Source organism: Oncorhynchus mykiss, chromosome 28 (genome assembly GCF_057628025.1).
Source record: "Oncorhynchus mykiss isolate SJ-2025 chromosome 28, ASM5762802v1, whole genome shotgun sequence".
In the NCBI taxonomy this organism is placed as follows: domain Eukaryota; kingdom Metazoa; phylum Chordata; class Actinopteri; order Salmoniformes; family Salmonidae; genus Oncorhynchus; species Oncorhynchus mykiss.
This window is the reverse complement of record NC_143049.1, coordinates 19154952-19177554: the sequence shown is the minus strand read 5'-3', so window position 1 is coordinate 19177554 and position 22603 is coordinate 19154952. Positions and strand designations below refer to the sequence as shown.

Below are 22603 nucleotides of genomic sequence, written 5' to 3'. Positions count from 1 at the left end.
CCCTGATGCGCACGAGATGGTAAGCGTTACGAAGGTCCAACTTAGTGAAAAACCTGGCTCCCTGCAGGATCTCGAAGGCTGAAGACATAAGAGGAAGCGGATAACGATTCTTCACTGTTATGTCATTCAGCCCTCGATAATCTATGCAGGGGCGCAGAGACCCGTCCTTCTTCTTGACAAAAAAAAACCCTGCTCCGGCGGGAGAGGAGGAGGGGACTATGGTACCGGCGTCAAGAGCTACAGACAAATAATCTTCGAGAGCCTTACGTTCGGGAGCCGACAGAGAGTATAGTCTACCCCGGGGGGGGGTGGTTCCCGGAAGGAGATCAATACTACAATCATACGACCGGTGTGGAGGAAGAGAGGTGGCCCTGGACCGACTGAACACCGTGCGCAGATCGTGATATTCCTCCGGCACCCCTGTCAAATCACCAGGCTCCTCCTGTGAAGAAGAGACAGAGGAAACAGGAGGGATAGCAGACATTAAACATTTCACATGACAAGAGACGTTCCAGGAGAGGATAGAATTACTAGACCAATTAATGGAAGGATTATGACAAACTAGCCAGGGATGGCCCAAAACAACAGGTGTAAAAGGTGAACGAAAAATTAAAAAAGAAATGGTTTCACTATGATTACCAGAAACAGTGAGGGTTAAAGGTAGCGTCTCACGCTGAATCCTGGGGAGAGGACTACCATCCAGGGCGAACAAGGCCGTGGGCTCCTTTAACTGTCTGAGAGGAATGTCATGTTCCCGAGCCCAGGTCTCGTCCATAAAACAGCCCTCCGCCCCAGAGTCTATTAAGGCACTGCAGGAAGCTGACGAACCGGTCCAGCGTAGATGGACCGACAAGGTAGTGCAGGATCTTGAAGGAGAGACAGGAGTAGTAGCGCTCACCAGTAGCCCTCCGCTTACTGACGAGCTCTGGCCTTTTACTGGACATGAAGTGACAAAATGACCAGCGGAACCGCAATAGAGACAGAGGCGGTTGGTGATTCTCCGTTCCCTCTCCTCAGTCGAGATGCGGATACCTCCCAGCTGCATGGACTCAGCACCCGAGCCGGCAGAGGAAGATGGTAGTGACGCGGAGAGGGAGGCGACGGAGAGCGCGAGCTCCTTTCCACGAGCTCGGTGACGAAGATCAACCCGTCGCTCAATGCGAATAGCGAGTTCAATCAAGGAATCCACGCTGGAAGGAACCTCCCGGGAGAGAATCTCATCCTTTACCTCTGCGCGGAAACCCTCCAGAAGACGAGCGAGCAAGGCCGGCTCGTTCCAGCCACTGGAGACAGCAAGAGTGCGAAACTCAATAGAGTAGTCTGTTATGGATCGATTGCCTTGACATAGGGAAGACAGGGCCCTGGAAGCCTCCTCCCCAAAAACAGATCGATCAAAAACCTGTATCATCTCCTCCTTAAAGTCTTGATACTGGTTAGTACACTCAGCCCTTGCCTCCCAGATTGCCGTGCCCCACTCACGAGCCCGTCCAATAAGGAGAGATATGACGTAGGCGACACGAGCAGTGCTCCTGGAGTAAGTGTTGGGCTGGAGAGAAAACACAATATCACACTGGGTGAGGAACGAGCGGCATTCAGTGGGCTCCCCAGAGTAACACGGCGGGTTATTGATTCTGGGCTCCGGAGATTCGAAAGCCCTGGAAGTGGCCGGTGGATCGAGGCGGAGATGGTGAACCTGTTCTGTGAGGTTGGAGACTTGGGTGGCCAGGGTCTCAACGGCATGTCGAGCAGCAGACAATTCCTGCTTGTGTCTGCCTAGCATCGCTCCCTGGATCTCGACGGCTGAGTGGAGAGGATCCGAAGTCGCTGGGTCCATTCTTGGTCGGATTCTTCTGTTACGGTGCGTGAATGAGGACCCAAAAGCGAATCAACTTAAACAGAGCTTCTTTAATTACCAAACATAGGTAGGCTCAGATGGACCGGCAGATTCCGACAGGACAGGACAAGGTTACAGCAAACATGACGACAGTCTGGTTCAGGCATGAATGACACAAACAAACAAGAATCCGACAAGGACAGGAGCAGAAACAGAGAGAGATATAGGGACCTAATCAGAGGGAAAAAGGGAACAGGTGGGGAACGGGGTGAATGGGTAGTTAGAGGAGACAAGGGACAGCTGGGGGAAAGCGGGGGAGAAAAGGTAACCTAACACGACCAGCAGAGGGAGACAGGGTGAAGGGAAAGGACAGAGACAAGACAACATGACAGTACATGACACTTGCAAAACTGACTATCCTATCAAACCTTGACTTCGGCGATGTCAAATACAAAATAGCCTCCGACACTCTACTCAGCAAATTGGATGTAGTCTATCACAGTGCCATCTGTTTTGTCACCAAAGCCCCATAAACTACCCACCTTTCAAAGTTCTTGAGATTTTTCGCATTGACTGATGTGTTAAAGTAATAATGGACTGTCATTTCTCTTTGCTTATTTGAGCTGTTCTTATCATAATATGGACTTGGTCTTTTACCAAATAGAGCTATCTTCTGTATACCACCCCTACCCTACTTTGTCACAACAAAACTGATTGGCTCAAACACATTAAGAAGGAAGAAATTCCACAAATAAACTTTTAACAAGGCACACCTGTTAACTTCTTGCGACTATCAAACCCGGATCCGGGAGCGTAATCATAGCCTCAAACTAATTAGCATAACGCAGCGGACATAAATGTTCCTACAAAATCTTCCTATTCATTAAAATCACAAATGAAATATATTGAGACACAGCTTAGCCTTTTGTTAATCACACTGTCATCTCAGATGTTCAAAATATGCTTTACAGCCAACGCTAGACAAGCATTTGTGTAAGTTTATCATGGCATAATGCTATGCTAGGCTCTGCTGGCAGCAGGCAACATTTTCACGAAAATAAGAAAAGCAATCAAATTAAATCATTTACCTTTGAAGAACTTCGGATGTTTTCACTCAGACTCCCAGTTAGATAGCAAATGTTCCTTTTTTCCAAAAATAATATTTTTGTAGGGGAAAAAGCTCAGGAAAATGCGGTCACTACAACGCCAAACTTTTTTCCAAATTAGCTCCATAATATCGACAGAAACATGGCAAACGTTGTTTAGAATCAATCCTCAAGGTGTTTTTCACATAACAATTCGATAATATATCCATCGGGACAATTGGTTTCTCATAAGAAGCGATTGGAAAAATGGCTACTTGTGTTTTCTGCGGGAGCCATCATGTGACCACTTGCTAAATGTGGTCCCTTACGGCTATTCTTCAACATAAATGCGTAAAAAGACGTCACAATGCTGTAGACACCTTGGGGAATACGTAGAAAACGTAAGCTCATTCGTAGCTCATTCACAGCCATATAAGGAGTCATTAGCATGAGGCGGTTTCAAAAAATGCGGCACTTCCTGATTGGATTTTTATCTGGGTTTCGCCTGTAACATCAGTTCTGTTGCACTCACAGACAATATCTTTGCAGTTTTGGAAACGTCAGTGTTTTCTATCCAAAGCTGTCAATTATATGAATAGTCGTGCATCTTTTCGTGACAAAATGTCTTGTTTAAAACGGGGACGTTTTTTATCCAAAAATGAAAATACTGCCCCTAGAGTCGCAACAGGTTAATTGAAATGCATTCCAGGTGACTACCTCATGAAGCTGGTTGAGAGGATGCCAAGAGTATGCAAAGCTGTCATCAAAGCAAAGGGCGGCTACTTTGAAGAATCCAAAATCTAAAATACATTTTGATTTGTTTAACACTTTTTTGGTTACTACATGATTCCATATGTGTTATTTCATAGTTTTGATGTCTTCACTATTATTCTACAATGTAGAAAATAGTCAACATAAACAAAATCCCTGAAATGAGTAGGTGCGTCTAAACCTTTGACTGGTAATGTACTTCAGCTGTAACTGGTTCTGTTGCGCTCAATTTTTACAGACATAGACTATCTTCTTTTTTAACAATAGCTTGTATAGAAATCAAAACGTCTCTGGTCCTGCAGCATACTAAAAAAGATTCTGCTCAATTCTATGTCATATAAAATTACATAGAATTACATGAAATGCGTTTATAAAAGGCAATTTGTTTCTCAGTCTGCAAATAATATGATCGATTCATACGGTGCTTTTATTATAATGGAGACCTTTGTCCCCTACCCCGGTCTGCGGTAGTCTGCGAATCCACATCTGGCTACATTGCCATGTAATGCTTACAAAAGGAGGAACAGTTTTTAAAACTGCATCTAAGCCTCTGGTCTGTCCTAGGACTAAGGGTAAACATGTTCTTTGCTATTCACTTTATGTTTTAATTATTATTTTGGGGATAGGGGAGGGTTACTTGTTTTTTTTTAAGCATTCAGGAAGGGAAGAAATATATTTTCAATTCAGAGAGGTCCGATTTTCTCAAGGTATCCCTCATTATAAGTCATGTACAGTCCCTTAGATTATCATAGTTTCCGTAGGTTTATACTAAAAGGCATATCATGAAAATACGTCCTCTCATCACATAAGCCTACACTAGATTTCAAAGTGCAAAAAATATTCAGCAAGAATGCAAGATGAGTGTCTTGTCAACAGTAGATCAAGGTCTGTGCTAAATCACTGATGCTATGAGAGAAGAATGTGCAATGATATTTTGGGAAAGAGCAATGGCAAAATGTTTTATTTGGGTAGCTGAGGGGTAGCTTGATCGTTGCGTAGGGGTGCTTGCAATCGATGAGGGTGCTTGTAATCGATGGTGTACATGTGTTCAAATTACATTCTGTCTTGGGAGTGCTAATGGCCCACTGGGCACACACGGGTTGAATCAACATTGTTTCCACATCCCTTCTAGGCTTTTTCCCTGGAGCCTCATGGGTAAAACAGGTCTACTACATCCATCCATAATAAAAAAAAATCCAGTGGGAATTTGCCCCCACAAGGAATTTTGCTTCTACAAGTTACAGTGCCTTCAGAAAGTAATCAGACCCCTTGACTTTTTACACATTTTGTTGTGTTACAAGGTGGTATTAAAATCGATTTAATTGTAATTTTTTTTTTTTTTTACAATTTACACAAAATAATCAGTAAGGTCAGAATAGAAGAAAATTTGTAAAACAATTATGAAGGATAAAACACTAATATCTTGATTACATAAGTATTCAACCCCCTGAGTCAATACAAGTTAGAATCACCTTTGGCAGAGATCACAGATGTGCGTCTTTCTGGGTAAGTCTCTAAGAGTTTTGCACACCTGGATTTTACAATATTTGCACATTATTCTATAAAAAATTATTCAAGTTCTGTCAAGTTGGTTGTTGATCATTGCAAGACAGTCATTTTCAAGTTTTGCCATAGATTTTCATGCCGATTTAAGTCAAAATTGTAACTAGGCCACACAGGAACATTCAATATTGTCTTGCTAAGCAACTATATTTGGCCTTGTGTTATTGTCCTGCGGAAAAGTGAATTTGTCTCCCAGTGTCTGTTGGAAAGCAGACTGAATCAGGTTTTCCTCAAGGATTTTGCCTGTGATTAGCTCTATTACTTGTATTTTTATCATAAAAACTCCCTTGTCCTTGGCGATGACAAGAATACATGATGCAGCCACCACCATGCTTGAATATATGAAGAGTGGTACTCAGTGATGTGTTGTGTTGCATTTGCCCCAAACATAACATTTTGTATTCAAGACATAAAGTTAATTTCATTGCCACATTTTTTTCAGTATTACTTTAGTATATATTTTACTTTAGTTTACTTTAGTACCTCATTGCAAACAGAAGCATGTTTTAAAATGTTGTTATTCTGTACAGGCTTCCTTCTTTTCACTCTGTCATTTAGGTTGGTATTGTGGAGTAACTACAATGTTGTTGATCCATCACAGCCATTAATCTCTAATTGTTTCAAAGTTACTATTGGCCTAATGGTGAAAATTCTGAGCGGTTTCCTTCCTCCCCGGCAACTGAGTTAGGAAGGACGCCTGTATCTTTGTAGTGACTGGGTGTATTGATACACCATTCTAAGTGTAATTAATAACTTCACCATGCTCAACTTATGTGACTCGTTTTTTATTACTGAACTTATTTAGGCTTGCCATAACAAATACTTATTGACTCAAGACATTTCAGCTTTTCATTTTTAATGAATTTACTAACATTTCTAAAAACATAAATCCACTATGACATTATACAGTATTTTGAGTAGGCCAGTGACACAAAATCTCAATTTAGTCCATTTTAAATCCAGACAGAACAAAATGTGGAAAAGGGGTGTGAATATTCTGAGGGCACTGTACATGCTACATATAGACTTTCTCTGTATATAGGCAGACAGAGAAAATAGACAGCAGTGAGGGATGTCAGTCAGGAATACTTGAGCTTGAAATGTCAGCGTGTGTGTGAGAGAGAGAGAGAGAGAGAGAGAGAGAGAGAGAGAGAGAGGGAGAGAGAGAGAAAGAGAGAAAGAGAGAGAATGAGAGAGAGAGAGAGAGAGAGAGAGAGAGAGAGAGAGAGAGAAGGAGAGGGAGAGAGAGAAGGAGAGAGAGAGAGAGAGAGCGAGAAGGAGAGAGAGAGAGAGAGAGAGAAGGAGAGAGAGAGAGAGAGAGAGAGAGAGAGAGAGGAGAGAGAGAGAGAACAGCTCCAACTCACTGATTGACAGAGACAGGCTTCTAGGCCTACACCAACAGCTGAGTCTAAGAATGGTGGCTGGGCGGGTGTGGATACAGTACACAGGTTATAGATATAAATAGAAGACACATGGAGGAGACCTAGTTATTTAGAATGTTACTGACATTTACAGCAGAGAGTTAAAGAAAACAAAATTAAATCGTGGAACTGTGGGCCAACCAATTCAACTGGGAGAGTATTTGGGAGCTCTAGCGCTTACTATAATCAAATATCGTTGCACAACTTCACACTGCTTATAATGAGTTGAAAGATATTATAAACAAAGTGCGTACTCAGCATTAATGTAGTATTTTTTTTGGAATGCACACAAATACCACAATAATCACATTAACACAGTAACACACAATCACATTAACAGTGGGGTACTTGCTGATTCACTCAATACATTCTGTAACCCCTAAAAACGTTGTAAAAGTAATGTGACACCTGCAACGGAGGGATTTTCCAAAGGCGAGAACATATGTCCCACACTGTCGGTGTGGATGAAAGGGTGAATGGGTGGAGTGAGACGGGAGCTGAGGGGATGTGGGACAGAGGAATCTCTAACTTCAGCTCTAACAGTTGGACTTTACGGTTTACTGTTTGAGCACAAGGACAACGAACACGCCATTGTGGATTAGCATATTTTTTAATGCTGCATGAGCAAGAGGTGGGCCGTTACCTCAGCAATAACAGGAAGAACAGTGGCAACACGTGGAAGTAAATCCAAAGTGGAAACCTAGTCAAGGTCAGACAAGGCAGGATTAAAATATTCTTCAACTGTGGAAAACTGCAAGATATTGAATAACAAATTAAGTGCAACATTTGTAGAAATGGGATGTACCAACTGTGTTGGATACAGGAGATGAACAACTGGATTTGTGCACATTCAAATAAGTGAGCTTCTGAAAGTCAGAACACCTGCCACTTTAAGACATCTACACATGAAGAGTTGAATGTCAAAAACTTGCAGAAGATTGCATCTCGATTGAATTACCAAACCTTTGGATTGATTCAATTAAAAGTGATTTACACCAACTGAAGGTATTGCTTTTAGATTATAACATGCAGGATTGGTCAGTCACACGGGCATAGTAAGCAATACAGAAACAACAACCTACAGGATCATTGGATACACACATGAACTATAGGGTATAGTTTTAAAGCCAGAGGAAGAGATAAAAGCTTCATTATTGTTTCGGTTGAGACTAGATTTAGTCAGTTGAGATGTTTCTCAATACCCTTCTGGTGGTCTTGACTGACCTGGCAGCCGGACTCATGGGAAGTGCCAATTTCCGCCGCCATTTTCACCTGTTCTTGTCAGGCCTGATTATGTTTGGACCTGCCCTGAGCATGTGGGTCTCCCAACACAGCATCTTTGCCAAAAGGACACATTTTCTTTACAGGTGAGAACTAAGATGGGCCCAAATAACAATGCATGATTGCCTTATTGTTTGTTTCAAGATATTTTTCTAAAGTACAGCACCTTCAGAAAGTTTTCACACCACCTGACTTTTTACATATTTTGTTGTGTTACAGTCAGAATTTTTAGATTTTGTGACATTGGCCTACACACAATACCCCATCAATTCAAAGTAGAATTATGTTTGTAGACATGTTTACAAATTGATTAGAATGCTGAAATGTCTTGAGTCAATAAGTATTCAACCCCTTTGTTATGGTAAGCCTAAATAAGTTCTGGAGTACAAATGTGCAAGTCCCATAATAATTTGCATGGACTCACTCTGTGTGCAATAGTAGTGTTTAACATGATTTTTGAATGTCTACCTCATCTCTGGAGCCCACACATACAATTATTTGTAAAGGTCCCTAAGTCGAGCAGTGAATTTCAAACACAGTTTCAACCACAAAGACCAAGGTGGTTTTCAAATGCCTCGCAAAGAAGGGCACCTATTGGTAGATGGGGAAGAAAAAAAAGCAAACATTGAATATCCCTTTGGGCATTGTGAAGTTATTAATTACACATTGGATGGTGTATCAATACACCCAGTCACTAAAAAGATACAGGCGCCTTCCTAACTCAGTTGCAGAAGAGGAAGGAAACTGTGCAGGGATTTCACCATGAGGCCAATGGTGACTTTAAAATAGTTAGTTAGTTTAATGGCTGTGAAAGGTGAAAACTGTCAATGGATCAACAACATTGTAGTTACTCCACAATACTAACCTAAATGACAGAGTGAAAAGAAGGAAGCCTGTACATAATAACAATATTCCAAAACATGCCTGCCAGTTATTTAAAACTATGTTCCAACCATCTTGTCATTTCTTTACCATTCAGAGCATTCCTGCGCTCAGGCTGGGGATGGACCTGCATCTTCGTCGGCTCCTTTGTCTTCCTCCTTTCCTTCTCAGTGCGCAGATCCCTCGTTCTCTCACTGCGACACCTGTCCAGGCTGGTGGTGGCAGGCGTGCTGTGGGTGGGGTTCCGAAAGCTTCTGGATGTCCTTGAGAACGCCACAGGGAGCTGCTACGAGCCCCTCAGCGCGGTAGATGGCCAGCCCACGGTGGACGGCCAGCCCTTCCTACTACTTCGGGAGGGGGCGAGCAAACAGTTGTGTGTGGGAAACGGCATGCTGTGGCGTGGCTATGAGGTCTCTGAGGACATCTTCTTGCTGTGTCTGTGCTGCCTGCTGGTGGCAGAGGAGACGGCCGTGTTCGGGCCCTACCTGACTCTGGGTGGGCCCTCGGGGGCCCCGCTGCGCCTGCTCTTCCTGTTCTGTGTCACTCTGCTAGGCCTCTGGATGTTCTTGCTTCTCTGCCTGCTGGCTTACTTCCCCGCATTCCCCACACAGATCTTAGGAGGGGCTCTGGGGTGTCTTAGTTGGAGGGGCCTGTATCAGGGCTGGTACCGCCTGGGCCCCAGCTGGTACTGTCCTGGACGACCAGGGGTGGGACTCTTCACCACGAAGGAAGGGGGGAAGCCTGAGTGAAAGAACGAGAGGAATGGTTATAGGCATAAACACACCTCATTAAACTTAGACACGAAGCTAATGAATGTGATGTCCTTTTCAGGAACGAATTAGGGGCTAATTAAACCCTGTACAGAATTTTAAGTCATTTTAACTGATGTCACCTATCATTAAGTTATTGTACTTGATAAAAAATATTTGTTTGTGAACTTGTCTACAAGCAGTTTTATGATAAATAAAATTCTTCATACAATTCGATGGCTGCCTTTCAGACCTCAGGTGCCATCATTTTGCAAATGTACATGCATATCAATATGGTATTAACTAGGCCTCGAACACAGTGTTACAGTGCATCTGACCATACAGCATTCATTACATAATACTGTATCTTTTGATTATGCATCTTTGACAGTGCAGGACATGTACAGTTGAAGTTGGAAGTTTACATACACTTAGGTTGGAGTCATTAAAACTAGTTTTTCAACCACTCCACAAATTTTTGTTGACAAACTATAGTTTTGGCAAGTCGGTTAGGACATCTACTTTGTCTATGACACAAGTATTTTTTTCAACAATTGTTTACAGATTAATTCACTGTATCACAATTCCAGTGGGTCAGAAGTTAACATACACTAAGTTGACTGTGCTTTTACACAGCTTGGAAAATTCCAGAAAATGATGTCATGGCTTCAGAAGCTTCTGATATACCAAATGACATAATGAGTCAATTGGAGGTGTACCTTTGGATGTATTTCAAGGCCTACCTTCCAACTCAGTGCCTCTTCGCTTGACATCATGGGAAAATCAAAAGAAATCAGCCAAGACCTCAGAAAAAAAATTGTAGACCTCCACAAGTCTGGTTCATCCTTGGGGGCAATGTCCAAACACCTGAAGGTACCACGTTCATCTGTACAAACAATAGTATGCAAGTATAAACACCATGGAACCAGGCAGCCATCATATCGCTCAGGAAGGAGACGCGTTCTGTCTCCTAGAGATGAACGTATTTTGGTGCGAAAAGTGCAAATCAATACGAGAATACAGCAAAGGACCTTGTGAAGATGCTGGAGGAAACAGGTACAAAAGTATCTATATCCACAGTCAAACGAGTCCTATATCAACATAACCTTTAAGGCCGCTCAGCAAGGAAGAAGCCACTGCTCCAAAACCGGCATAAAAAAGCCAGACTACGGTTTGCAACTGCACATGGGGACAAAGATCGTACTTTTTGGAGAAATGTCCTTTGGTCTGATGAAACAAAAATAGAACTGTTTGGCCATAATGGCCATCGTTATGTTTGGAGGAAAAAGGGGGATGCTTGCAAGCTGAAGAACACCATCCCAGCCGTGAAGCACGGGGGTGGCATCATGTTGTGGGGGTGCTTGGCTGCAGGAGGGACTGGTGCACTCACAAAATAGATGGCATCATGAGGTAGGAAAATGATGTGGATATATTGAAGCAACATCTCAAGACAGTCAGGAAGTTAAAGCTTGGTCGCAAATGGGTCTTCCAAATGGACAATGATCCCAAGCATACCACCAAAGTTGTGGCAAAATGGCTTAAGGACAACAAAGTCAAGGTATTGGAGTGGCCATCACAAAGCCCTAACCTCAATCCCATGGACAAATTGTGGGAAGAACTGAAAAAGAGTGTGCAAGAAACCAAGGGTTTTGAATGCAACCGAGTCAGGCAATGGTAACAATACATTTAAAAGGAAGAACAAGAAAGACCTTATATCTGAAACACATTGCATTTTCCTTTAGTGCATGTGAAAGTATAGTGAAGAGTTACCTTCTGCTGCCTCTTCTTCAGGCTCATCTGTGGACTCCTGTGTTTGCTAATGTGAAAAACAAGACAACACAAATGAATCATTGTGAACACCTGTTAGCATGAAAACCATTTTTAGACAGATTTCATTAGATTAAGGGACAGGTTATGGGAAATTATGAGGAAAGATCCCAGGAGCATGTAAGGAAGCCTTACCTCTGAGGAAGTCTGCATGTCTGTGGGCATGGGGGGCATGCCGATGGGAGGTGGGGGTCCCATCATCCCATGGGGGCCTGGAGGGGGGTACCCTCCATAGGGACCGTACCCACCATAGTTGTAGCTGTTGTACTGGTCATAGCCCCACTGAGGGTAGTAATTCTGGTTGGGTTGTTGATAGTATGGCTGTTGGTAATTGTTGTGGTAGGAGTTGTGGTTCTGGTTGTTATAGCTGTTCATTTTATGAGCGAGCAAGGAGGCCTACAAACCTGACTCCGTTACACCAGCTCCGTGAGGAGGAACGGGCCAAAATTCACCCAACTTATTGTGGAAAGCTACCCAAAATGTTTGACCCTATTTAAACAATTTAAAGGCAATGCTACCATATACTAATTGAGTGTATGTAAACTTCTGACCCACTGGGAATGTGACGAAATAAATACAATCTGAAATAAATCACTCTACTATTATTCTGACATTTCACATTCTTAAAATAAAGTGGTGATCCTAACTGACCTAAAACAGGGAATTATTACAAGGATTAAATGTTGGGATTTGTGAAAAACTTTAAATGTATTTGGCTAAGGTGTATGTAAACTTCCGACTTCAACTGTAGGTAAGAAGGAAAATTAAGATTTTATTCAAATCAGACCAAATGTGTTGAATGAAAATGTTAAACTTTGCATAAGCACCACTTTTCCGTGTCAAATTACAATTGGATAATACAGTCTACTACTGTACTTAAACAACTTCAACATCTTGTTTTTTTCCCCTCCAAGTCAGCTTTAATAATACAATTATTTCAAAAGCTACAGGCACAAAAAAAAGCTGACATGAATTACAAGTCTAAGACAAATAGACAAGTTGTATAACATGAAAATGACAGGTAAATGCATTTAAAAGAAGAAAAAAAAAGAAACCCACAGATTAAGCTAAAGTAAAGTTGAGATGCAAGCTTTTGAAATACAAGCTTAAATGTAAGTTTCTAATTTTTGAAAAATAGAGTTACACCAACATTTCTTTACATTTTCTTTCTGAAGACAAGATGGTACCCAAAACAGTGTGAAATAAAAAACAAAGTGTCTGGGAGATGACGAACATTGATTACTTGATATAATCAAATTAAAATGGAAGAATCAAGTTTCGGCAAAAAAAAAAAAAATCTAATAATAATAATAATAATCTAGAGAGACAGAAAAAAATAAGCAAAAGACGTGGACAATATATACAAATGGACAATAATGTAGCTCAGGAACATAATGCGTCTCTACTGGTAAATATTTTTTTTAAACAACGCTGACATTTTCTGTGTGACTGCTCTTTTGGAGAAAATACACTTCATACTAAATTCATAGGACAAGTGGAAACAGATCAGGAAGTGGAAAAAGGAGGGATTTTTGAAGTGATGGTATCCAGTGGCTGCCAGTGACAGTTCATTAGTGAATCATAGAGCTCCTCACTCCCCTCCATGTATTCTTTGTTCAGTGCATCCACATCCAGGTGAGGATTGGGTTCTGGCAGGGAAGAGAGGGGAATGAAGAAGAGTAAATAAGTCAAGAAACCAAGGGTTTTGAATGCAACCGAGTCAGGCAATGGTAACAATACATTTAAAAGGAAGAACAAGAAAGACCTTATATCTGAAACACATTGCATTTTCCTTTAGTGCATGTGAAAGTATAGTGAAGAGTTACCTTCTGCTGCCTCTTCTTCAGGCTCATCTGTGGACTCCTGTGTTTGCTAATGTGAAAAACAAGACAACACAAATGAATCATTGTGAACACCTGTTAGCATGAAAACCATTTTTAGACAGATTTCATTAGATTAAGGGACAGGTTATGGGAAATTATGAGGAAAGATCCCAGGAGCATGTAAGGAAGCCTTACCTCTGAGGAAGTCTGCATGTCTGTGGGCATGGGGGGCATGCCGATGGGAGGTGGGGGTCCCATCATCCCATGGGGGCCTGGAGGGGGGTACCCTCCATAGGGACCGTACCCACCATAGTTGTAGCTGTTGTACTGGTCATAGCCCCACTGAGGGTAGTAATTCTGGTTGGGTTGTTGATAGTATGGCTGTTGGTAATTGTTGTGGTAGGAGTTGTGGTTCTGGTTGTTATAGCTGTTCATTTTATGGCTAAAAAGCAAGGAAACAGGAACACTTTATGTTAGGAGCAGTGGATGTCAAGTTAGGAGGACAATCACACACAGTATATCAACTTTCAACAAAGACAGACCAGCATGACACTAATTGACCCTAATACAGTATAATTTATATACTTATTTCAGAAGATTAGAACCATACCTCTTGTTCACAGCTATGCTGATCCTGATTGGTTTCGTCCCCAGGCCTGAAGCATTCTGACACTCATCGATGGCTTTCTTCTGTTCGTTCTCATCTTCAAACTTGATGAAGCCATAACCTCTGCGAGATCAAGCAAAATGCTAAAACCCTGAGCACACATTCTGTCCGAACTCGCCGTATCATGCTAATCAAATGCGTAATTAATTCGAAAAACAAAAATGGTATGGTAGAACTGAAACTTGTTGTTTTACTTTTAATATGAAGTAGCATCACTTCAATTGTGAGTTGCTCTTGCTTACCCTACATGGGGAAAACAATAGTTTTAGCATAAATGTCAGAAACAAACTTTTCCAGTATTTAGGGGGAAATATACCAGTGGTAAACAGTGGTGAAGATACCCAACACAGTAGTATATATACACACACACACACACATCCAATGTAATAAGAAGTGTTATTGAAACAATTGTCTATTGTTAAAACGCCATGAGCTTTTACAAGGAATTTAAAATGTAATGAAATGTCAGATTAATTCAAATTGTGTTCAAAAGCAGGTGATGCATAACTAGCCTCACCAAATAACATGAATGTATAGGTCTGTTCAGCACACATACCTGGAGTTACCATACTGATCAGAGACCACTTTGCCTCCTTTGCAGGAAGGGTACTTCTTCAAGAAGAACTGATGAAGCTGGTAGTCGTCCACCTCTGATGACAGATCTCCCACAAAAACGGAAAATTCCGGGCTGAGGTTGCATAAAAGACAGACACAGAGAGAGGGATTACGAAGGTGAACCAACACAAAACCATCTAGCGGTTTCTTTCGCACAATCTTTTTTTCTGGAGATAGAAAATATCACACAGAACAGTGTGATATACTGCGGGTTCCAACAACAGAATCATGCATCAAATGAGGAAGAAAGTAAAACAGCTTACCCAGCCTCTGGCCGTTTCCCGTAAGTTGCATAGTTTAACTTAAACTTTCTGGGCTATACAGGAAGAAAGAACAAGCAATCAAGCACCTTCAAAGACAAATGCGTGTAGTAAGGACATATATTGCTGGAAAATAAAGAGTATATTATTAGAGAAGAACATTTTATTTGGTTTACATACCTCCACCACCCAGAACAGGCTTTATTCCATTCGTCAGTTAGCTCCTAACAGAGTTTATTCACCAGCTTTAAACAAAGTCAACTTACAAACAGCCTCAACCACCTTCATCAGGAAGAAAACGGAGCTCAGTAACTTTGCAGTAATGTAAATCTGAGATACTGTATTCCGTTCCATCAACCTCAAATTAAGGTGGGGGCCAATGCTAGCGAAGCTCCGCTATCAACAACACATTTGAAACTAAAACTAGAGGGTGGTTGTCCGCTAATACATCTTGAGTAAGTTGTTCAAATGAACTATGAATTTTAGAAATGTCAAGCTTATGATGAGTGCTCACCGGATTTGATCCAGGAACTAGCTTCCCATTCAGTTGGTGAACGCATCGGTCAACGCTGGTTTCGTCTGCCATTTCCACAAAGCAATAGCCCGCTGAACCACTGTAGAACAAGAGATTGTATTAGTGCCAACAGTGTGATACAACAACATTTTAGAAACGGGACAGAAACCCCAATGTGGGGTAATAAATATTGCATTTTGAAATTACAGTATCAATTCACAGCTTTGTGGTAAGTAAACCAAGTACTTCCCTAAAATGACAACAGGAGGTTCTAGAACAACTGACATTTAAGGTTAGGATAGCCTGGCATTGTAGCTGATAGGGTTAAATTACTCACAATGTATTTTAATTACTGACTGATTCTAATTTGGTAAAGTAGTTGCTTGATATATAGCCTACATAAAATAGTGTGGACTATTTAAAAACAAGGAAACACATGGCATTACTTGACTACATTACACAGAGGTGTGATGAACGTACCCTGTTACTCTGTGGGTAATGATCTTAACACCATACGCCGTCTCGCCCATAGTGCTGAAGGCTTGTTTGATGAAATTCTCATCCATGTATGGGTCCAGCTTTGAAAAAGATTGTGTAGAGTTATCTGTCTGTAAGATATACACTTGCAAATATCCCATTCATATCCATGAAATATAAAGCTGGCTACAGTACAAGCCAGGAAATAGAGAATAGTGAGAGAAGGCCTGGTTAGGTTAGGCATAATGTTAGCAGTGTGGTTAAAGTTAGGTTTAAAATGTTGCTATAATTATGACTTTGTGGCTGTGGTAACTAGTGACGACCAAACATTTGTTGAACGTAATTCAATTCGTCAGACACTTCCTTCACCATGGAGTGGAGTTTAGTCAGCTATGATAACTAGTGACAACCCAAATGTTTAAACAAATGTCTGCTTGAGCTCAGGAGTAGCTGTAAACACGTTAGACTATTACCAAAGACAGGTTTAGAAACTCTTTATATTATTAGGTCCTCTACTACTAGGCCCAGCCAGGGCAGCGAGCTAGCCTAACTGTCGGGATTCGGGAACATTACTTTTGAGAAGTTACCACATTTTAATTCGGTACCTAATACATCACTGGCTGTATCTCTTGTCCTGTTTTTAAATGAACGTCCACATAACCATACAGATTATACACTTCACATCACAACAATTGGGGAATTTAGCTAGCTGACGTTAGCGAGCTAGATAACGTTACCAGATAGCTAGTCCCCTGTAGCTAAAGTAGCTGGCTAAAACGTTTGCCTTCAGTCAGTTAGTAACAAGAGGATTAAAACAGAGCGAACGTACATCACCCATCCAAAGGCTTGTCATCCTGTTGAACATATTGATGGTTTATTTTCGGGGTGTATCCTACAAACACGAATATGTAGCTACTAGTTAAGTTTTATAAATTGATAGCTCTTCCTGCTGAAACTGGTGCTACTGAAATCAAAGATGGTGAAGACCACGCCTCCGGAAATTCGGTTAGCTAAATAAATGGACTAGCATGAATGGACACATATTGAATTCATTTCCGCATTAGATTATGTAGGCGACTTCAAAATGATTGACTTTATAGATCAGTGTTAACAAAACAATAAACCTCAGTGCCAGTGGTTTGGACCTTATTTTCGCTAGGGGGCGATGTGGATTCTATCCGTCCTTCGAAGAAGTGTGACGATATTTTCTTTCGGCTTTGATTATTCAAGAGGGCAACGGCTACATTTTCCACCAATCATAGTAACGGATGCTATTCTGCTTCCATGGTAACCTCCCAAATATTTTGAACAAACCAATCACGACAGCGCATTTAGTAATTTAAAGAAAGTTCGTCATTGGTTGTTGAAATTTTAAACCTGAGCTGCGGCTGAAAGGAACACGTTTCAGTGAAGTTTGTGAGTTGATTTTCCCTTCCAGTAGTTCTAAAAGTACATTTTTATCATCAACGACGTGTGGAATTAATTTTATAGTAAGTAGCTCACGTTTGTTAACGCCTACATTTAGGTTTTGTTGCATGGAATGTAAATCGTAAATGACGGAGAAAGCCAGCAAGTTTGCTGGCAAACGTTAGCCGTTCAATTATAGCGTCAGTGAATTCGTTTTCTACGGTTAGCTAACATGCACGTTTAGTTAACAAAATATATGCATTTGTTAGTGTAATTTTATAAACTACTTGGTTCTATTCTTGCATCGTTACCCTGTAGGAAGTCCGAAAGTCAGATTCAGACATGGCTCAATTTGGATTCGACAACGACATTCACAGCATTCTGAAGCTGGATATGCCAATCACAAACGCGCCCATGGCGAGGTGGCAGAGAAAAGCCAGTTCGTCGATGTCGACCAGCTGTGCCAACACCAGCGCTCTATCACCTGGCAAATCCGGAAACCGATCTCTTAGTCTGTCCAAGACGCCCAGTAAAACACCAGGTGACTAGCTATTATTTTTGTTTTTCATGTTGAATCTTGCTCTACAGTACTTGATTATGTGTACGTAGATAGTCTCTTTCAACTGTCTATGGGTGTGGCACTGTTAACAATCTGTTTCACCAAGGGTTCTATTACTAATCTGCCCTTCTCTCTTGCTCAGGTAAAAATGGAAAGACACAGTGCACACCTTCCAAGGCAGGTGGCGACCGTTTCATTCCCACTAGAAACAACAAACAGATGGATGTGGCAAGCTTCCTGCTCTCAAAGGAAAATGAACCCATGGACACAAACCCCTCAGCAGCAACATCAGTGAGTCTTTTCTCTAACATTTCCAATCACATTTGTTGTTGGTATGTTGTATTGTAGCTAAACACAGGCAAATTTGTCATTGTAGGAGAACCAGAAAGCATGGTCTGTTACACTCAATGGATATGACATTGAGGAGGCAAAGATCTTGCATCTGGGAGGAAAACCCTTGAATGCTCCAGAAGGTAGGCCTTCTGTTGGGAATGATTGTGACTTGATGTCAGTTGCTTGCTATCAGAATCTAGTGTTGAATTCTCTTTTCTTTGCAGGTTACCAGAACAACCTAAAAGTTCTCTACAGTCAGATTCCTACCCCAGTTTCCACCAAAAAGAACCGATACATACCATCAGTGCCTGACAGAATCTTAGACGCTCCTGAACTCCGAAATGATTTCTGTGAGTCCTGCCAATACTGTACTACAAATGTCTGAGGAGCAGGTACCGATTAACTTAATCTAGGGCTGTGTGTCATAGATGCTCCTGAACTTCAAAATGACGACTGTCTCCTAACACAGTAAATGTCCAGTAACCTACTTGGGAAGTAATCCTAGCTGTGGGTGTAACATGCGCCTGCCGTAATGCATAAATCCAGTGTTTTACATTTTAGTAATTTGGCAGCTGCTCTTATCTGTGGCGGGTGTGTGGGATTACTTCAGATACTCTTTGAGGAGTTTTGGTTGTTTTTGGAAGATGGACAGGGAAGCTGCTGTCCTAGCTTGAGGTGGAAGCTGTGCCGCTTCCGGTGAGAAGTTCGTATTCTACAATGTTGTAGAGCATGAACTTGCAGGAGCGAGTCACTGCTTTGATGTTGGCAGAGAACGAGTGTTGTCCAGGGTCCGGCCAGGGTTTTTTGCATTCTGGAGGTGTCAACTGTGATGGGGAGGTAGGCCTTTCCCTGGAGGAAGAGTAGCTTCGTCCTGGCGAGGTTAAGCTTGAGGTGGTTGGCTGACATCCAAGCTGAGTTATCTGCCAGGCTGATATGACGGAGCTGAGTTACTTGGTGTATAGAGAGAGGTCCAAGATTTCAATGGGAGATGGAGTGACTAACAGGCCACATCAAGTTGATCTTGTCCTTTTGTCTTCAGACTCATCTAAATTCACTCAGGGTGGAGATGCGCATTCTTTTACTTTGTTAAAAAGCTCAATTTACCTCTGTCTGTTCCCACAGATCTGAACCTACTAGACTGGAGCAGCCGGAACCTTCTAGCAGTTGCCCTTCACAGCAATCTTTATCTGTGGGACGCCACCCAGGGTGACATCGTCCTACTGATGAAGATGGAGCAGGTGGAGGACTACATCTGCTCTGTGTCATGGATCAAGGAGGGCAACTTCCTTGCCCTTGGTACCAGTGACTGCAAAGTTCAGGTGAACTGTCTGCTGTGAACCTACCCAGCGCACATCTAACTGAATTGGGCCTCCAATGCAATTTTGTGGTGTTAAAGAATGATTTAATGCCTTTTTTTCCCTTTTTTGTATACATATCACCTGAATTTGTCGTTGTCCCTAGTTGTGGGATGTGGAGAACCAGAAGCGTCTACGCAGCATGTCTGGCCACACTGCCAGAGTTGGCAGTCTGAGTTGGAACAATCACATTCTTTCCAGGTAAAGTTTCATGTCTGGGGGGGGGGGGTACGACTGTATGAATAGTCAGTCCCACTTAATGCTTTTGCTGTGATTTTGCTGTCCCAGACAATGTCCATGTTGTGGGCAAATTCTTAGGTCGTAAATGATCGTGGTACGTCTTGGCTCGTTCAGTGTGACATGGATCTGTCGCTTATATTACTGCTACATGCGGTCGTAGACCCCTTGAAGAAGTTATACCGTGTCCAATTTTTTGGGGTGCTTTATCGCGCAGTGTGGCTGGTACGAGCCGATCCCAGCGACTGACAACTAGGAACACTGCCGGTACAGAGTATGCACAGAATATGATTCTTGTGAATAGTCAGATTAAATGTAATAGTTCTATTTAATGTTTAGGCTACATACTGTGTCAGAACAATTTCCTGAATAGTCTTATTTACGTGACGCATCTGAAATCAGCCTACCTGATGGGATTATAATAAATGCACAATCGCCAATCAAAATAATGTTCTACCACAGCGACCATGCTATTTAGAGGTTATTTGAAAATGTTCTACAATGCCTACTTTCAGTTTTTTAAATTCAATATACTTGCGCATAAGCATAGTGGGGCTGGTGCTGGAACATGATCAACATGAGCTGGCTCAGATCAAATACACCACTGCAGTTGACGAAGCCTCGCAAGACTATCACAGAATGTGACGCCAGAACTGAAGCGAATTGTACATCTGGACAGGATGATAAAGATTTTAATTTGGTAACATCAGTGTGGCGTGACAAAATGTAAAAGATGGAATCCCATGTACAGTCTGCCACAGCCTTAAGTCAGTCCCTCCTGGATCTATTTTTTTGGTTATGTTTGTGTCCAGAATGTTTTGATTTGGTGTTTTTATTAACCATCTTGTGATTTACCTTTTCCAGTGGCTCCAGATCTGGTCACATCCACCACCATGATGTAAGGGTAGCAGACCACCACATCTTCACCCTGTCCGGACACTCTCAGGAGGTGTGTGGGCTGGAGTGGTCCCCTGATGGAAGATACCTGGCCAGTGGCGGCAACGACAACCTTGTGTACGTGTGGCCAGGTGTGCAGGAGGGCAGCGGCCAAGGCAGTAATGCTGTCCACAGCTTCAATGAGCACCAAGGTGCAGTCAAGGTAAGCAAAAAAAAAAGAAATAAATGTAATTATTGGTGCAACGTGCTAAATAAACTACCATGTTTGAAGGATGGAGTTGGGATTGAATAAAAGGCCACAATTTGATGCACATTAAAGTCCACTCACTGTAAAGAGAAATGCCCAACCACAATGATTGTTTCTTACAAAAATTCCTTAGGCTCTGGCCTGGTGCCCATGGCAACCTAACATTCTTGCGTCTGGAGGGGGCACCAGTGACCGTCACATCCGCATCTGGAACGTCACCAGTGGCTCTTGCATCAGTGCCCTGGACACTCAGTCTCAGGTAACTGCACCCATCTTGATCCCTAGTGGGATTGTCTGTTCTGAAGTCTCATTCAATTTTGTGCTAGATGATATTCCACCTCCAAGGACCTGCTGCTCAGTCATAGCGACATGAATATTTGCATACCAGTCACTTAAAAAAAAAAAAGTTTACTTTGCATAACTGCAATACCTTTACGATCAGACATTGACTGGTGGTCAAATCTGCCTTACAGGTGTCCTCTTTGAAGTTTGCGCCAAACTACAAGGAATTGGTCTCCGGCCACGGATATGCCCACGACAACGTAGTCATCTGGAAGTATCCCTCCTTGACTAAAGTGGCAGAGCTCAATGGTGAGTGTCTGGCCTGAAATGATGACTCTTGTAATAACTTTACACAGAGCTGTTAAGTTTATCATTGATGGATCAGTTGACAAGGATAATTTTTTTGCCTAAAACTGCAAAAAATTTCAGTTTGACAAAATAAGTAGCTATAGTGTAAAGAATCATCTAAACTACTGAAGTATTTTCCATAACCAAAAGGTATATCATTTTTCAGCTTTATGAAGCTGGTGTACAAAATTGAAAGTAAAATAGCACATGTTTCCAACTGTAGCCATTCTGGGGTCAAAGTTCAAAACTGAAATCTAAAACTCCCCCTCCCCCCAAAGGTCATGAGGGCAGGGTCTTGAACATTACCATGAGTCCAGACTGCTCGACTATCGCCACTGTAGCCGGTGATGAAACTGTCCGCCTCTGGAAGAGCTTTGAGCTGGATCCAGTCAAGAAGAAGGCCAAAGAGAGGATGGTGAAGTCCACCAGCAGCAGCATCCACCAATCTATCCGATAATTAACCTTTTTGTATTGTGTGTTCAAGTTAGTTATTGATCAACTCCTAATTCTTTACTAATGTACAAAATGTTTATTCACTGTAAAATAATAAAGATTGCCACTTTTAAATTTTCTTTGTTTGAATATTTTGCAGCCTTGCCACTCGATGACAAATCTGATTTTCCAGTTAAGAAAATCTTCAAGTATTATAACCTGGGTAGAGTGTAGTGAAATACTGTTCAGGCCCTCATTCAATGTGAAACAGATTATCTTTGCTGAAACCATATTAGCTTCTGCTTTTGAGTCATTTTTCTGTGGTTAACATTATTTTGAAGTACACCTGAGTTTATTGGTGATGCGCTAGTTGAATGTGGTCTTATTCATAAATGACTCTTTAACCAAGAATGGTGGTTTCTGAAATGCATAACTAGGGCTTGATTATTGATATGTCCAGATGGGATGGGTTCTATGTCATGTACAGAACACTTCTAGGCATTGTGATAACAGCTCAGGTCAACAATCCTCTGAAACTAGCAGTGTGACCACAGTAAAGACTACCTGGAAAACCAATGGGTGCTTTCCAGTAAGACATTCTGCAGAATACAAGATTGTTGATCGGTAGGTTTCTGAGAAGCACTTGTGCAGGAATGAAGATATTCTAAAATGGTGTCCCAACTAACCTTAGTCTCTAGCTAACTGTTCTAAACCTGGCCGGAGGCCAGGATGGTGTT

General features: G+C 41.9%; 4 protein-coding genes across 6 annotated transcripts; 2 read left to right on the top strand and 2 right to left on the bottom strand.

Moving 5' to 3' along the window:
• The first annotated feature begins 6710 nt into the window (after window positions 1–6710).
• On the top strand, window positions 6711–9823 carry fitm1l (fat storage inducing transmembrane protein 1, like). Its single transcript, XM_021589357.3, has 2 exons — window positions 6711–8041; window positions 8935–9823. Exons 1-2 carry the CDS (start codon window positions 7863–7865, stop codon window positions 9584–9586), a joined length of 831 nt encoding a protein of 276 aa, XP_021445032.3. The 5' UTR covers window positions 6711–7862; the 3' UTR covers window positions 9587–9823.
• Window positions 9824–11309: 1486 nt separating this feature from the next.
• LOC149970791 (uncharacterized) lies at window positions 11310–11789 on the bottom strand. Its single transcript, XM_090225575.1, has 2 exons — window positions 11549–11789; window positions 11310–11402 (listed from the first exon to the last, which is right to left on the bottom strand). Exons 1-2 carry the CDS (start codon window positions 11786–11788, stop codon window positions 11325–11327), a joined length of 318 nt encoding a protein of 105 aa, XP_090081701.1. The 5' UTR covers window position 11789; the 3' UTR covers window positions 11310–11324.
• A 521-nt stretch (window positions 11790–12310) lies between these two features.
• On the bottom strand, window positions 12311–16999 carry LOC110508663 (tRNA selenocysteine 1-associated protein 1-like). 2 transcript variants are annotated; one of them, XR_016492870.1, is made up of 10 exons: window positions 16599–16969; window positions 15773–15870; window positions 15293–15392; window positions 14782–14834; window positions 14460–14591; window positions 14098–14146; window positions 13847–13966; window positions 13432–13678; window positions 13240–13285; window positions 12311–13062 (listed from the first exon to the last, which is right to left on the bottom strand). XR_016492870.1 is itself a non-coding variant. In XM_021589356.3 (9 exons), exons 1-9 carry the CDS (start codon window positions 16632–16634, stop codon window positions 12920–12922), a joined length of 975 nt encoding a protein of 324 aa, XP_021445031.1. In that variant the 5' UTR covers window positions 16635–16999; the 3' UTR covers window positions 12311–12919. The 2 variants fall into 2 exon arrangements, 1 of the variants encoding a protein (XP_021445031.1); XM_021589356.3 differs by lacking the exon at window positions 14098–14146 and having other exon boundaries at window positions 16599–16999.
• Window positions 17000–17142: 143 nt separating this feature from the next.
• cdc20 (cell division cycle 20 homolog) lies at window positions 17143–22001 on the top strand. 2 transcript variants are annotated; one of them, XM_021589355.3, is made up of 11 exons: window positions 17143–17185; window positions 17495–17717; window positions 17878–18026; window positions 18112–18208; window positions 18293–18418; window positions 19191–19387; window positions 19530–19624; window positions 20525–20759; window positions 20938–21063; window positions 21278–21395; window positions 21713–22001. In XM_021589355.3, exons 2-11 carry the CDS (start codon window positions 17519–17521, stop codon window positions 21889–21891), a joined length of 1521 nt encoding a protein of 506 aa, XP_021445030.1. In that variant the 5' UTR covers window positions 17143–17185; window positions 17495–17518; the 3' UTR covers window positions 21892–22001. The 2 variants fall into 2 exon arrangements, with proteins under 2 accessions (XP_021445030.1, XP_021445028.1); XM_021589353.3 differs by having other exon boundaries at window positions 17144–17259.
• Window positions 22002–22603: the final 602 nt, after the last annotated feature.

What these genes read in the sequence shown, in the direction of transcription:
- fitm1l (XM_021589357.3), top strand. Translation starts at nt 7,863, where the DNA reads ATGTTTCTCAATACCCTTCTGGTGGTCTTGACTGACCTGGCAGCCGGA. An exon ending in AGGACACATTTTCTTTACAG is followed by an intron (nt 8,042 to 8,934) that starts GTGAGAACTAAG and finishes TTTACCATTCAG; the next exon opens with AGCATTCCTGCGCTCAGGCT.
- LOC149970791 (XM_090225575.1), bottom strand. Translation starts at nt 11,788, where the DNA reads ATGAACAGCTATAACAACCAGAACCACAACTCCTACCACAACAATTAC. An exon ending in ACATGCAGACTTCCTCAGAG is followed by an intron (nt 11,403 to 11,548) that starts GTAAGGCTTCCT and finishes TTTTCACATTAG; the next exon opens with CAAACACAGGAGTCCACAGA.
- LOC110508663 (XM_021589356.3), bottom strand. Translation starts at nt 16,634, where the DNA reads ATGTTCAACAGGATGACAAGCCTTTGGATGGGTGAT. An exon ending in ATTACCCACAGAGTAACAGG is followed by an intron (nt 15,393 to 15,772) that starts GTACGTTCATCA and finishes CTTGTTCTACAG; the next exon opens with TGGTTCAGCGGGCTATTGCT. An exon ending in ACATGCAGACTTCCTCAGAG is followed by an intron (nt 13,286 to 13,431) that starts GTAAGGCTTCCT and finishes TTTTCACATTAG; the next exon opens with CAAACACAGGAGTCCACAGA.
- cdc20 (XM_021589355.3), top strand. Translation starts at nt 17,519, where the DNA reads ATGGCTCAATTTGGATTCGACAACGACATTCACAGCATTCTGAAGCTG. An exon ending in GACGCCCAGTAAAACACCAG is followed by an intron (nt 17,718 to 17,877) that starts GTGACTAGCTAT and finishes TCTCTTGCTCAG; the next exon opens with GTAAAAATGGAAAGACACAG. An exon ending in ACCCTTGAATGCTCCAGAAG is followed by an intron (nt 18,209 to 18,292) that starts GTAGGCCTTCTG and finishes TTTTCTTTGCAG; the next exon opens with GTTACCAGAACAACCTAAAA.